General features: G+C 55.9%; 1 protein-coding gene across 4 annotated transcripts in view; it reads left to right on the forward strand.

Moving 5' to 3' along the window:
- Positions 1-14,159, forward strand: part of EPHB2 (EPH receptor B2) — a 180,603-nt gene that overhangs the window by 133,970 nt on the left and 32,474 nt on the right. For all 4 annotated transcript variants that reach the window (XM_070404317.1, XM_070404319.1, XM_070404318.1 and 1 more), the window contains exons 4-5: positions 5,681-5,836; positions 7,186-7,521. In XM_070404317.1, the coding sequence (XP_070260418.1) occupies positions 5,681-5,836; positions 7,186-7,521 (492 nt within the window). The remainder of the gene's footprint in view (positions 1-5,680; positions 5,837-7,185; positions 7,522-14,159) is intronic.

The raw sequence follows: 14,159 nt of genomic DNA on the forward strand, positions 1-14,159 counted from the left end.
GCCCCAGTCAGCCATTTACCAGCACATCACTGCCTACGGAGCATGTGTGGGGCGTGCTCAGTGGAGGTCTGCGTTATCTGCTGTGGAGAGTGGAGGGCAGGCCTCTGAGAGGTGCACAGGTCAGATTCGCCAATCCCAGGGCACAGGATGATGGGGGCAGGGGGCATTCAGGCAAAGGGACAGGTGTGTGCAGCCAGGGCATGGAGGGAACTGCAAACAGATGAGAGGTGACAGATGGGGCTGGAGAAGAACACAGCACGGTTGCCCGTGACTAAGGGTGTTTGTTTCCAGGATACGGAGCTTGCCGTTAGGATGAGTAAGTCACCCCGTGGGCAGGCCCCTGGGAAGACCCTTGGGGAGAACAAATGAGTAGTGGAGAGGGATCTGAGCATCCATGCGGCCGGGGGACACTGAGATGATAGTGGTGGCACCAGACCTGGTATTGACTCAACTAAGTATTTCCTCATCCACTTTCTTATCTGATCCTCACAACCTCCTGTGAGGGGTATGTTTGTTCATTCAACAAATATATATTGAGCACCTACTATGTTCCCACCACTCTGTCCCACCAGCGAGGGACCCAATGAGACCAGACAAACCTGGTTCCTCTCCAGGTCTTTCCAATGCAGGGGGAAGATGGCGCACACGTTTATACGCTGTTTTCTAATATACAGTGGACCCTTGAAAAAACGAGGAAGTGAGAGGCACCAACCCTTTTTCCCCCGCCGTGTGGTTGAAAATCTGCCTATAACTGACCCCTGAATAGTCAGCCCTGGTTCAGGGGTCAGCTGTAATTACAAATTGTGATGAAGGAAACAGAGACAGACATCGTAGCGAGAGAATCACTTAGTCAGGATGGCCAGGGCAGGCCTCTCCAGGCGGTGACACTGAAGCTGGGCCCCGAAGGATGAAAAGGATCAGGCACGGGAAGAGCAGGGGGTACAGCATGGCCCAAGGCCCTGGGTGAGAACACTCTTGATGACCAGGGCCTGGAGCACAGTAAGTGAGGGGAGAGCAGCGAGTGGCAGGAAGACAGCAGAGCCAACCTTGCAGGTCTTACGGGCCAGGGCGAGGTGTGTAGGTTCGTTCTAGTACCTGGTGGGGAGCAGGGCGTGGTGGGTCCGACTCATTCTCATCAGATCGTGGAGGATCGTGGGCAGGGAGACCCTTTGAGAGACTCTCACTTCGTCTGTCCCCTGCAGGTATCATCAGCTCCCTCTCTGGAGGAGACTGAGTCTCAGAGACGGCAGGTGCACCTGAGCCCACACTCCTGGCAGGGGTACCGCTGCCCGAGTCTGTGTCTTCAGGTCTCGTTTTCTTCCCACTTCTGTACGAGACTCAGATGTTGGCGGGACAGGTGCCTTCCCAGCTGAGAAGCCACGAGCAGCATGGCCCCTAGGGCACCGGGCTCTGTGAATGGCAGCCGCCCCAGGCCTCTTTCTGTGGGAGAGGAGGTGGCTGATGGGAGCTGAGGGCCCAGCACACCTCGAAGTCGCACAGTGTAGCTGAGATCAGAGAAGAGCCGTGAGAGTCTGCTCCTCTCTGGGCCTCAGTTTCCTCAAATGTCAAGTAAGGTGGTTGAGCTGGATGCTCTTCCAGCCCCTCCCTTCATCCACCCATTGCCCACTGGGTACCCGGCATCGAATTGGGAGGTTACAGTCCAGCCAGGTACTTGCAGGTTCACAAGGAAGTAATTAAAATGGTCACCTCAACCCGGCCTAGGATCTTAGGGAAGATGTCCCTGCAGAGGTGATACCTGCGCTGAGTCTTAAAAGAATGTAGGACTTCCCCTTATGACAAAGGGCAGGCACTCCAGGTAACAAGGACAGGATCACCAAAGGCCGGAGGTGTGGAGGGGGGCTTCGGGGTGGCACCCTATGCAGTTGGCTGTGTAGACCATCAGGCACAGGCTTGGGCTAGTGGGCACTGAGATGGACATGTGCCAGCCCTGGGGGCACCGGGGGCCTGAGGTGCTTGGGGGGCTATTGTGAATTTTTCTTAAATAGCCGTTTTATTGTGATAGAACTCATATACCATACAGTTCCCCTATTTAAATTGTACAAGTCAGTGACTTTTAGTGTATTCAGAATTGTGCAACCATCACCACAGTCAATTTTAGAACGTTCTCATCACCTCAGGAAAGAAACCCATTACCCATGGCGTCATTCCCCATTCTCTGCTCTCCCCAGCCCCTGGCAACCGCTCATCTATGTTCTCTCTCCATGGGTGTGCCTGTTCTGGACATTTCCATCGGCGTAGAAGCATATACTGTGTGGCCTTCTGTGACTGGCTCCTTTCACTAAGCAGTGTTTTCGAGCTTCACCCGTGTTGTAGCATGAATCAGGCCTTCATTCATTTTTAGGGCCAAATAATATTCCATGATAAGCCAGGGTGGGTTTTTACTAGTCAGTGGCACAGAAAGGCTTACACTTTGGAAAGCTGGTCCTGGAGGGTGGGCAGGAGGAGGCCAGATGGCCAGGAGAAGCTAAAGAGTGGGTGGGAGGGCAGCGAAGAAGAGCCAGGACCGGGCACTGCTGGGGAGGGGAGATGTGGTAATTGATTGGCTGCAGGGGGGAGCGGGAAGGAATGACAGGAGGAAGGGTTTCATGAAGCACAGTGCCAAGAGATACAGAAACCACAGATGCCCGGTGGGAGGGCCAAGGGTGGCTGGGCAGCACTCCTAATGAGAGAAAGCTCCTGGAGGAGGCAGCCTGGGGTGTCTGAGAGGGACCAGGGCCTGGTGATGGGAGAGGACAGCCGGGAAGGCGGTCCAGATGGAGGGGCTGGCACAGTACGGAGGGGAGAGTGGGCAGCCATTTCAGGGAATCGCCAGCAGATGGAAGAGGCACACTAAACATGGAGCCAGGAGGATCTTGGTCTTGGAGCCAAAACCCTTTGGCATCTATCAGAATGGTCCTAGACCTAGACTCTCACAGGAGCCCTGTGCCCCCATTCTACAGCAGAGAAAACTGAGGCTCAGAGAGGTCAACTGCTCAACTAGAGCCAGGGCAGCCCCTTTATAGAGCCAGCAGGGGAAGGATGGTGCCTAAGAGGAAGACGAGAGGGAGGGAGGGACGGAGGGAGGGAAGGAGGGAGGGAAGGAGGAAGGGAGGGAGGGGGGCAGGAGGACGCAGGGGCCCCAGAGCCAGCACAGCAAAGTGGAGAGAGTCCTGGACAGATGCCTGGAGCAAAAGCTGCCAGCCCCTGCTCAGCACGCATGGACCGTTGACGCAATGCGAGTCACATCAAGGTGGTGTGGTGTGGTGGTTAGGGAAGCGGCCCCTGGAGTCAGACCACCTGGCATCGAATCCCAGCTCTGCCACTGTAAGCCCACGTCCTTGGGAAGTTACTTTACCTCTGTGCTTTGGTTCCCCATCTGAAAACAGGGGTAACGTCACCTCCGTCATGGGCCGGTGAGGCTTGGATGAGTTATTAAGAGTTAAGTCCTGAGAACAGCGCCAGCATCTCATCAGCACTCGATAAAAGCCGGCCGTAGCACGGTATGCTCCGGAGCCCTGTTTCCCTGTCTGTGCGATGGAAGCCTAACTACCCCCCAGAGACCCCACGGCCATCCCTGCTGGTGTCACGCTACCTGGTCGGTGTGTCAGTCTGTCTTCCCCCTCGCCTGGCAGCTCCTTAAAGACTGGGCTGGAGCGGGTTCTTCTCCGAGACCCCCACAGGGCCTGGTCAGGGTGGCATCATCAGGGGGGTGTTGATTAGGGCGGTTGCAAAGTGGGGCCGGGGCGGGGGGGTGGGGGGCATTTTCTAGCGGCAAGCCCTGAGATTGCAGCTGCAACCCCCAACCCCTCCCAACCCTGGGCCAGTACTGCTCATCGATTGCAATACTCACAGCCACGTTAGGGAGTAGATGCTCTTACCAATGAGAAAACAGTAGCTCAGAGAGGTTGAACCACTTGTCTGAGGTCACCCAGCGGATTGGTATTTGAACCAGCTAGTTTAATAATGCCAGGAATTGTTCTAGGCATTGTTGCCTAAATGAACCAAATGTCCTCCTCACCACGACTCTAGGAGGTAGATACTATTGTTCCCATTTTACAGGTGAGGGAACAGCGTAGGTGACTTGCCCAAGGTCACACCGCTGGCACCGGTGGAGCTGGGATTTGCAGGCAGCCGGCATGCTGACCACCGCTCTTCACTGCCTTTCTACGTGCATGGCCGCCAAAGCCCAAGCTCTTTCCTCGTAAGCAGGCAGTGTCTAGACGTATTGAGATGGAGCGTCTGAGCACCAGGTCCCGTGCTAGGCACGGGGAGGAGCTGTGAACCAGACATCGCTCTGATCCTGGGGGAGCTGAGAGCAGGGCCAGGAGACCCCTTGATGAGTGATTTCCTAAGCCTTGGACTTGAAAGATACGCTTGGAGTCTGCAACTGGAAAAACGATTTGGGAAATAAATGTATGTTAGCCGTTTATGTAGGAGGAAAGCGATGCTCGGAGAGGTGGGCTTGCTGACCAGAGGTCACACGGTACTCCAGCACAGAATGTGATCAGGTGAGAACGCAGGCCTGTGGACAGTTTAGCTGCATTTCGTCCCAGGGAGGAGCCTGCCCCTTGCACAGCTCTTCCCTGTCCACTTCTCATGTACACCTGGCACGATCTCCCCACGGCACCACAGCAGAGCGGGGATTATGAACCCCAGTGGGTGGAAGAAGAAACAGGCCAGGAAAGGGGGCAGGGCCTAGAGCCCAGGCCTCCTGATTCCCAAGCCAGGGCCAGAAGGAAGGGCACACAGGCCCACACAGGAGTGGTGACCTCTTGTAGGACCTGAGCCCTGAGCTGTCGGGCCTGAGCCCAAATCCTGAGCATCCCCCAGAGCAGGGAAGAAGGCCAAAGACCCTGTGAGATCCCACATGGCTCAGTGCCCACCAAGTGCAAACACTGCCCTCCTCAGGCTCTCCCCGGTACTTCGGAGCCTTTTATCTAGTAAATTGATCAAACACCTATCATAACCGCTACTATTCATCGGGCACCTAGACGGTGCAAAGCCTCATGTCATGTGCTTTACACGCTTACGCCAAATGCCCACAATGGCCCACAGAAATGGGCCTTAGAGTCATAATTTTACAGGTAAGGAAACTGAGTCTCAGAATGGTTAAGCCACTTGTCTAGGGCCACACAGCTAGTACCAGGCCACGCTGGGACTCAAACCCAGGTCTGTCTGCGTCCAAAGCCAGTGGCCTTGCCTGCTGTACCGCATCGCCTCTCTCCATGCTCTGCACTGTGCTAGGGCCTGCCTACTGGAATGTAATCTCAATCATCTGGAACCCAGGACCAGCCATTGGTAAGCGAGACTGGGCCCCGGGCACTGCCATAGGCCTCTTCAGAGTCTTCAGACTAAGAAGTCAGGGTTGATCCTAGGAGCTGTGGCACAGCCGACCTGGAGTAGGTACGGAAGGTTTGCCAAGGGCCCAGCTGAACGCATTGACAGCTTTAGAGACAAGAAAGCAGGTGCCTGGAACCTCCTGGGCACAGCTAGGGCTGCCTCGTGGGGGCGTGGAGACCCCCATGAACTTCAGGAGATGGTGTTCCTCAGCAGTGACGCTGCATGGCCCCTTCCACGGGCCTCCTGGCCCCTCGTGATACCGTGTGCCCCCTCCATGAGACACAGGGTCCTCTCTGAGCCCACTGGTTTACTCGGCACCTCTCTTTGTCTTCTCTCCCAGGTTGCCCATCTGGAACCTTCAAGGCCAACCAAGGGGACGAGGCCTGCACCCACTGCCCCATCAACAGTCGGACCACTTCAGAAGGGGCCACCAACTGTGTCTGCCGCAACGGCTACTACCGAGCAGACCTGGACCCGCTGGACATGCCCTGCACAAGTACGTCGGGGCCCCTTGAGGGGGACGCCGAGTCCACAGTCTCCTGCAGAAAAGCCCAGAGCGAAGGCCGGGCGGCTGTCCGGCTACAGCCAGCCTTCCCTGAGTGAGGAGGACCTGCAGGGGGGAGGAGGAGGGAAAGGAGAAGGGGGAGGGGGAAAACTGGTTGGAAAAGGACCATCGGGGGCAGTCCCTGGGGTGGTCAGGCTGCCAACATGCAGATGCCACAGAACTGGCATCTGGCTCCTCACCCCCTTCCGTGAAGTCACAGGGAGGATAAAGTCAAGGTCTGGATTTACAAAAGGACAGACAATGGCAGGGTTGGCAGAGAAAGAACCAACACAGGTGGTGTCTGTGGCAGGAAAGGCTGCCCGGCGGGCTAACCTGGCAGCGGCGGCCCAAGTCGCAGGCCGAGGTTCTCTAAGGAAGGGTGACTCCGAGGGCAGTGTTACAGCCCCCGCATCACACAGGAATGGCACTCAGCTGCTGGTCACAGAGCTGACCCCCGTGGCAGAAACCATCAGGGTTTACTCTCCTACGTCACAGAAGCCCGGGGATAGGCAGTCCCGGGAGAGCGTGGGAAATCATGGGGTTCTCGGAACCTGGCTCTCCTGCTCTGCCATTCCTAGCCTGTGGTTTCCATCCCTCAGGTCCCTTCGTAGTCCAACATTGCTGCCGAAGCGCCAGCCATCACACACGTTCTAGGCAGCAGAGAGGAGGAAGGGGATAGAGCAGCCGTGGGCAAACTACGGCCCGCGGGCCGGATCCGGCCCGTTTGAAATGAATAAAACTAAAAAAAAAAAAAGACCGTACCCTTTTATGTAATGATGTTTACTTTGAATTTATATTAGTTCACACAAACACTCCATCCATGCTTTTGTTCCGGCCCTCCGGTCCAGTTTAAGAACCCATTGTGGCCCTCGAGTCAAAAAGTTTGCCCACCCCTGGGATCCTCTGCGGCTGCCTCCTTTTAAGGAAAGGCCCTAACCAACAACCTCCGCTACAGTCCGTAGCCAGCACGTCACCAGAGAAGGCTGGGAAATACAGTCTCTCGGCTGGACGTCTTGCTACCTGAATAAAATCGGGTTCTGTTATAAGGGAAAAGGGGAAGTAGATATTGTGTGGGCAAAACCCCACACACAAAAGGACTGTCCCTGGTAACACACACCGAGGAGGCTGGCGTCTAGGGAGAAGGGTGTGCAGCAGGATGAGAGTTATATTCTAGAAACATCTCTCTGGTGGGTGACGAGGGGAAAGTACTTGGAGGAAGCCTTTTGGGAGGCGTGGGCTGGAGCCAGGGCAGAAACGTACCCCCAGAACCCCCATTGACCGGCACCCCTCCCCCTCCCCAGCCATCCCCTCTGCACCCCAGGCCGTGATCTCCAGCGTCAACGAGACCTCACTCATGCTGGAGTGGACCCCGCCCCGCGACTCCGGAGGCCGGGAGGATCTCGTCTATAACATCATCTGCAAGAGCTGTGGCTCCGGCCGGGGCGCCTGCACCCGCTGTGGGGACAACGTGCAGTACGCACCCCGCCAGCTGGGCCTGACGGAGCCCCGCATCTACATCAGCGACCTGCTGGCCCACACCCAGTACACCTTCGAGATCCAGGCCGTGAACGGCGTCACCGACCAGAGCCCCTTCTCCCCTCAGTTCGCCTCCGTGAACATCACCACCAACCAAGCAGGTAAGCGCTTCCCAGGCAGGCTCCGGGGGCAGTGCCGGGCGCCACACTGTGCCAACTGGGTATCCTGCCAGCCTCCGTGAAAGACGCCCTCACACCTGCGGTTTCCGCTCTTCAAAGGCTGTGTGTGTGAGCCTGCCACCTGGGAGAGCGTTACCGTTGTCGTGGTGTTTATAGTAACTGCTGTCACTTGTTGAACGTGTATTAGTGAAAGTGAAGCTGCTATGACAAAATGGCCCAGTGCTGGGTGGCTGTGGGGACAGCGATGCATTTCTCTCTCACGTAGGAGTCCAGGAGTGAGCAGTCAGGTTCGCAGGGCAAGCCCTGATCCCTGGAGATCCAGGGACATGGGCCCCTCCCGGCTTGTTGTCGCACCCGCCTCCGCAGGCAACGCGGAGTCAGCATGTCTGTGCTCCGGCCTGCAGGAGGGGCGGGAGGGAGGAGACCCGGGCAGGGACAGGGCGGTAAGCAAGGGGGGCAGAGGTGCACCATCACTTCTGTGCACCGTCCCCTGGAAGGAGCTTGGTCATGTGGGGTCACCGAGCCACAAAGGAGGCATGGTCTTTCCAGCCCGACTTCAGTCTCCGGCACAGCGGAAGGTGGCCCTCTAGCAGTACCCCCGGTGCTTTCTTTGAACCTGCAGCCCTTTCCAATCTCACTCCACCCAAACTCTTCTCCCTACGCCCACCTTTAATAATCCTTCCTGTGACGCCATGCCGCCCTCCATCTTCCACCCTGCCTTCCTTCACAGCAAAAAAGGGTTGCCAAACGATGCAGTCTCCCCCACAACCCCTACTTCCCCTCAGTCCATTCCATGTAGGTGTCCGGTCCCATCTCTCCACCAAGACCACTGTCCTCAGGGTCACGGGGACCTCCATGTGGCCATGTCTGGGAGACACTTGCAGCCTCATCCCCCAGCCAAGGGCCACATGAGACTTTCAAGGACCTTACGGTACCTGTGGGTTGAAAACTTTGTGGTTGGCACTGTGACTGTGTCCCTCAGTTAGTCACTCAACAGTCCTCGCCAGGCCCCTACTGTGAGTGTGATCTGGGCCCTGTCCAAGGAGGAACCAGGGGTGGCCAGGCTCCAGGAAAGAAAATGAGTGGGCTCTCCAGCTTCTTGTTCAGGGGATCCAGAGGTGGAGGTGTGGGGAGGCTTGCCACAGGAGGCAGGATTTGACCTGTCGTTTAAAGGCCCGGTAGAAATTTGAAGGGAGCCATCGAAAGAAATGGAATTCAAGGGGTGGAGAGGGCATGCGCAGGACATGGAAGGAGAGAGGGAAACCAGCTCCACCTGGTTGAGGGGTGCTTTCCAGGCTTGACCTCACTGCAGCCTCTGGTCTCCTTAAGTAGGAGGCATCTTTGTCCACATTTTACAGATAGTGCTCAGAAAAGTAGAGTCACAAAGCAGGAAGATACGAGATAGGAATTAACTAGATCTAACAGACTCCAGTGCTTGGACTAAGTCCAGGGTATATATGTCCAAGGAGCCTTGAGCGTGACTGTGGGTCTGAGTGTGCGTGTGAGGGAGTGTATTTGGAGAAGGTGTGGGTATGTCCTGTTGTTTGGGTGACTGTGTGTGTGTGTGTGTGTGTGTGTGTGTGTGTGTGATTGCCTGTGACCTTGGCGTGCGACTTCTTACTGACACATGCATTCCTGAGCATGGGTGTGTCTGGATCTGAGGGACGTGGAGGGGGTGTGTTTGAACATGAGTTTGTATGTCTGACCGTGGTTTGCCTGTCTGTGTGTTTGTGTCTGAGAAGGAGTGGTGTGGTTTTGTTTGTGAATGTTTGTGGTATCGCTGTGGCTGAGCAGGCATGTTTTTGAGCGTGTGCCTGCAGTTCTTGAAGGGCCATGGGTGCATTTAAGTCCCGCTCAGATTGGGGTCCGGGTGGAGCTGACTCGAGGTGGGCAATCTGAGAGAACCTCAGAAGCCAGCAGCTGTTGGCAGAGACACCTAACAGGTTGTGAAGCCTCCCCTGCGAGGTCTCCAACTTGACAAAGCCCCGAGGTAGGGAAGCCAGGCTCCCAGTGGGAGTGGAGAGGGAACTCTTTTCAACTGGGAGAAGCTAGAATTCCCCAGAGCCCCTGGATTTCTTTCCCTGGTGGGGGGGGGGGGGGGGCGGGGGGAGGGGGGCTTTCCCTGAATCCACTTGGGAGCCCTGAGGGTGGGACTGCCTACTCAAGAAGCCTCGGCATATTAGCAGCAAGGATGGAGTCTGGGCTACTGGAATGGAGCCCCCTTGTCTGGAGCTGGAAGCTCCCAGAGAACAGAGGTGGGGCAGAGTAGAAGTGAGGGGCTCCCAGAGAGGACGGTGCCCAAGGAGCCCTCAGGATTGAGGGACAGAAGCAGTAAGACACTAGCACTGGATTAGGAGCAGGGAACCTGCATCTGAATCCCAGCTTTGCCATTCACCTGCTGGGTGACCTGAGTGTATTAGTCAGTTATTGCTGCCACAATGCTGCATAACAAAAACGCCCCACAACTCAGTTATTTACCACAATAAACATTTGTTTTCTCACTCACTAGTCTGTGGGTCAGCTAGGGTTTAGCTAATCTGCACAGGCTGGGCCGGGCAGGACTCCAGAACGTGGGCTGGATTCAGTCTGTTCCATATGTCTCCTCATTCTCGTTGGACCAGCAGCCACCCAGGCTTATTTCTCTCCTGGTGAATGGTGGGAGCACACGTGGCGGGCCAAGCCACGCCTCACAAACACATGTCTCTGCTTGCGGTGCAGTCGCCCACAGTAAGTGAGTCCTGCCGTGTTACTTGGCAAAGCGTGTGGGTGCATAATCCTGTCACAGAGAGGAAGGGCTAAGGCAACTGGTCCAACCTATCACACTCGTGAAGATCACCCCTCCCTCTGGGCCTCATTTTCCCCACCGAACTGAAAGCTTTTCAGAATGCAGGTTCTGGACTCTGCCCAGACTTCCGTCCCAGAACCCCAGGAGTAAGCGAGAATCTGCATTTCTATCAAGAGGCTCAAATGCTTCTTGCTATCAGACAAATTTGGGAAACTCGGGTCTACGGGAGCCTAAGCCCCTGTGAGCCCTCCACCCCTGAGGCTTCCTGGATCATAACTCCCCCTCCCCCTCCTCTGCTCTAAGCCCCTTGGCACACCCCACTCTCGTGGATGCCCAGAGCCTAGCCGGGGACTGTGCCGCCACCCCACGCCCTCACCACAGTACCCCCTTTGCCAGGTGAGGAAATGGAAGCCCAGAGAAGCAGAGTCCTTTATGCTAAGTCCCACTCCTAAATGGCCTTCACTAGGATTTAAACCTGGGAGCATGTGACTCTAAGTCTACATTGGAGAAGTCAGTTCCTGCTCTTATGGCTTTATGTCCTGGTTGGGGAGATGAGACCTGGGCAGCGTCTATATGCAAGATGGCATGAGTGAGGGCCCACGGAGGGGTCAGGGAGGTGAGGGAGGTCATAGGCAGGAGAGACCATTGCTTCCTGGGGAGTGGAAGACCTGCAGGGGGGCACAGCATGGAAGGCTTCTGGGAAGAGGAGGCATTTGAGCTTGATTTTGAAGAATGGAGAGGCTTCTCACACCTCTATGGAGCCATGCAGAGAAGGAGGTGTCCCAGGGGAGGGAAGTACAGGAGGCAGGCGGGAGGAAGAGTGCTCCCGTTTCTCCTAAGCATCAGACTCCTCTGCCACAGGGTCTTTGCACGGGCTGTTCCCTCCGCCTGGAATGCTTCTCGCCTCCCACCTTCCTTCAGACCTTAATCCATCCCCATTGACCTTCCTGACTTGGTCACATGCCCCAGCACCATGGCCCTCAAGTTCCTGCGGTCGAGTCTTTGCTTTATGTCTTCGATCATTTCCTTCCTGTCTCCCCCACCTCATCCCCACCCCCCCCCCCCCCCCCACACACACACACACACACACACCATCACCTCTGGGTCTGCTTTTCCTCACTGTGGTTCTCCGGCACCTAGACAGGGCTGCGCCACAGTGAACGCTCAGTGAGCGTTTGCAGCAGGGCTCCGAGAAGCGTGGAGCGAGGTGGGGTGTGGAGAAGTCTGATAAGGCTGGAAAGCAAGGCTGGGGACTTGATTTCAGACAAACGCGTTCAGTGGCCGGTTTTAATCAGACCCTAAAACTCGGTACATAAATATCTAGCTCACTGCCTTAAAAGGAAAAAGTATTTCTTCGGGGCAAGGGACCGGGCCTTGCTCGCGATGCCCTGGCATTCGCCGGAGCCAGAGCTGTCTTCTGACTTCACGAAGCCGGCGTGCCCTCTGTGGACCAGGCCCCGCCATTCCAGCACGCCTTCCTGCCCGCCACGCATAAGTCTTCACAGGGACCCCCTGAGGGAGGAGGCTGGGCTGGGAGTCCCCACTCGAAGGATGAGGAAACGGGGCCTGGGAGGGGCTAAGCAGGTCACCCAGCTGGGAAGAGGCAGACCCAGGCTTCAGCCTGGCTGTCCAGGGTCTGTGGCCTTTGACACAAACAAATAAGACCAGAAAGGACGGGAAGGAAGACGAGCCTCGAGACGGGTGTCGGAAGACAACGCCAAGGAGGTGGCATTGAAGCTGAGCTCTGACGGAGGAGCCAGAGGCAGCCTTGCAGACCTGGGTGTGTACACACATCAGTCACACGGGGCTCGCCCTCAGGGCTGCATCCAGTGCTTGGCCGCCCGCCAGGGGCGCACGGGACACCATCTCACCCTCGCCAGCCCCGAGCAGCTGTACCTCTGCCCGGCTCCAGAGCCGGTGGGAAGGGGTGGGAAGAGTCTGGGCTTGGCATCAGGCCAGCCAATCTGGCTTTGGATCAAGCCTGGCTGCTCCCCAGCACGTAGCCGTGGACAAGTTACTCAGCCCGCGTCTTCCTCGTGGGTTTCGCCACCCCTCCTTGCGGGACCGCTGTGAGGCTTTGAGCTCATGTTCTCAAGGTGCCTCACAGGCTTCTGGGCACGGGCAGGCTCTCAAAAAGCAGAGGTCATTCTCCAGTCCCTCTCATCATCATAATAGCTCACATCTACCAAGCGCTTACTATGCACCAGACATCACCCCAAGTCCTTAATGATGACTTCACAGCAACGCTAGGAGGCACATCCTGTCATTATCCTGTCATCTAGGTAAGGAAAGCAAGGCATGGAGCGTTAAGGGACTTGCCCGTGGTCACCGAGCAGCCAGCGGCAGAACCTAAATAATTATGTCGCTGCGCTCTTAGGCTCAGTATTGGCGGGACCCACGCCCTCTGCAGAGGTCAGGCGGGCTGTGTGGATGGGCCTGGCGGGGTGAATGCAGCCTTTGGGGCCACGCGTGCTGAACAGTAGGTTGACCGGTTAGGAAGCTCCCTTGTCATCATGTGCCCCTAGGTCGGCGGTTCTCAACCTGTGGGTCGAGACCCCTTTGGCAGTCGAACGACCCTTTCACAGGGGTCGCCCAAGACCATCCTGCATATCAGATATTTACATTACTATTCATAATAGTAGCAACATTGCAGTTATGAAGTAGCAACGAAAATCATTTTATGGTTGGGTCACAACATGAGGAACTGTATTTGAAGGGCCAGAAGGTTGAGAACCACTGCTCTAGGTCATATGGGAGAAGAGGCACCAGTTCTGGGCTTGGCAGAACCAGCCCTCATCCAGCATGACCCTTTCCAAGCTGTGCAGCCAGACGCTAATAGGAACCCTCACGTCTCCTCAGTGTCCACACCTTCAAAATGGGCACTTGTCGATCATTTCAGCTCTGCCAGACTGTTGCCAGGTTAACAACAAGGCGGACAAAGCCCCTAGGACAGTGATGGCGAAACTTTTGAGCTCGGCGTGTCAGCATTTTGAAAAACCCTAACTGAACTCTGGTGCCGTGTCACATATAGAAATTTTTTGATATTTGCAACCATAGTAAAACAAAGACTTATATTTTTGATATTTATTTTATATATTAAATGCCATTTAAGAAAGAAAAATCAACCAAAAAAATGAGTTCGTGTGTCACCTCTGACACGCATGTCATAGGTTCGCCATCACTGCCCTAGGACATAGTAGGTGAACAATACATGACAGTTAGGCTCCACATGAAGTCAGAAGGTGTGTTCATTCCCCATTGCTGCTATAACAAAATGCTGCAAACTTAGCAACTTAGAATGACACCCATTTCTCATCTTGCAGTTCCGTAGGCCGAGTCCAGTCCGGATCTCATGGGGCTAAAATCAAGGTGTCGGAGGCTGTGTTCCTTTCCGAGGCTCTAAGGCAGTGGTTCTCAACCTTCTGGCCCTTCAAACACAGTTCCTCATGTTGTGACCCAACCATAAAATGATTTTCGTTGCTACTTCATAACTGTAATGTTGCTACTGTTATGAATCGTCATGTAAATATCTGATATGCAGGATAGTCTTAGGGGACCCCTGTGAAAGGGTCGTTTGACCGCCAAAGGGGTCGCGACCCACAGGTTGAGAACCGCTGCTAAGGGATGATCCCTCTCCTGGCTCACTTGGGTGGCAGCAGAATTCAGTGCCATGTGGTTGTAGAAGGGAGGTCTCCGTTTCCTGGCTGACTGTCACCGGGAGCTGACCTCTCTCCGGTCCTCGCACGTGGCCCCCTGCCTCGGGACCAGCGACAGGGCACCGAGGGACACTCCGGCTCTCCGGTCTCTGACCCTCCGCTGGGAAAGGTCCCCTTGT

This window comes from Myotis yumanensis, unplaced genomic scaffold, assembly GCF_028538775.1.
Source record: "Myotis yumanensis isolate MYYU_CA2020_CCGP unplaced genomic scaffold, mMyoYum1.0.hap1 SCAF_2, whole genome shotgun sequence".
Lineage (NCBI taxonomy): Eukaryota > Metazoa > Chordata > Mammalia > Chiroptera > Vespertilionidae > Myotis > Myotis yumanensis.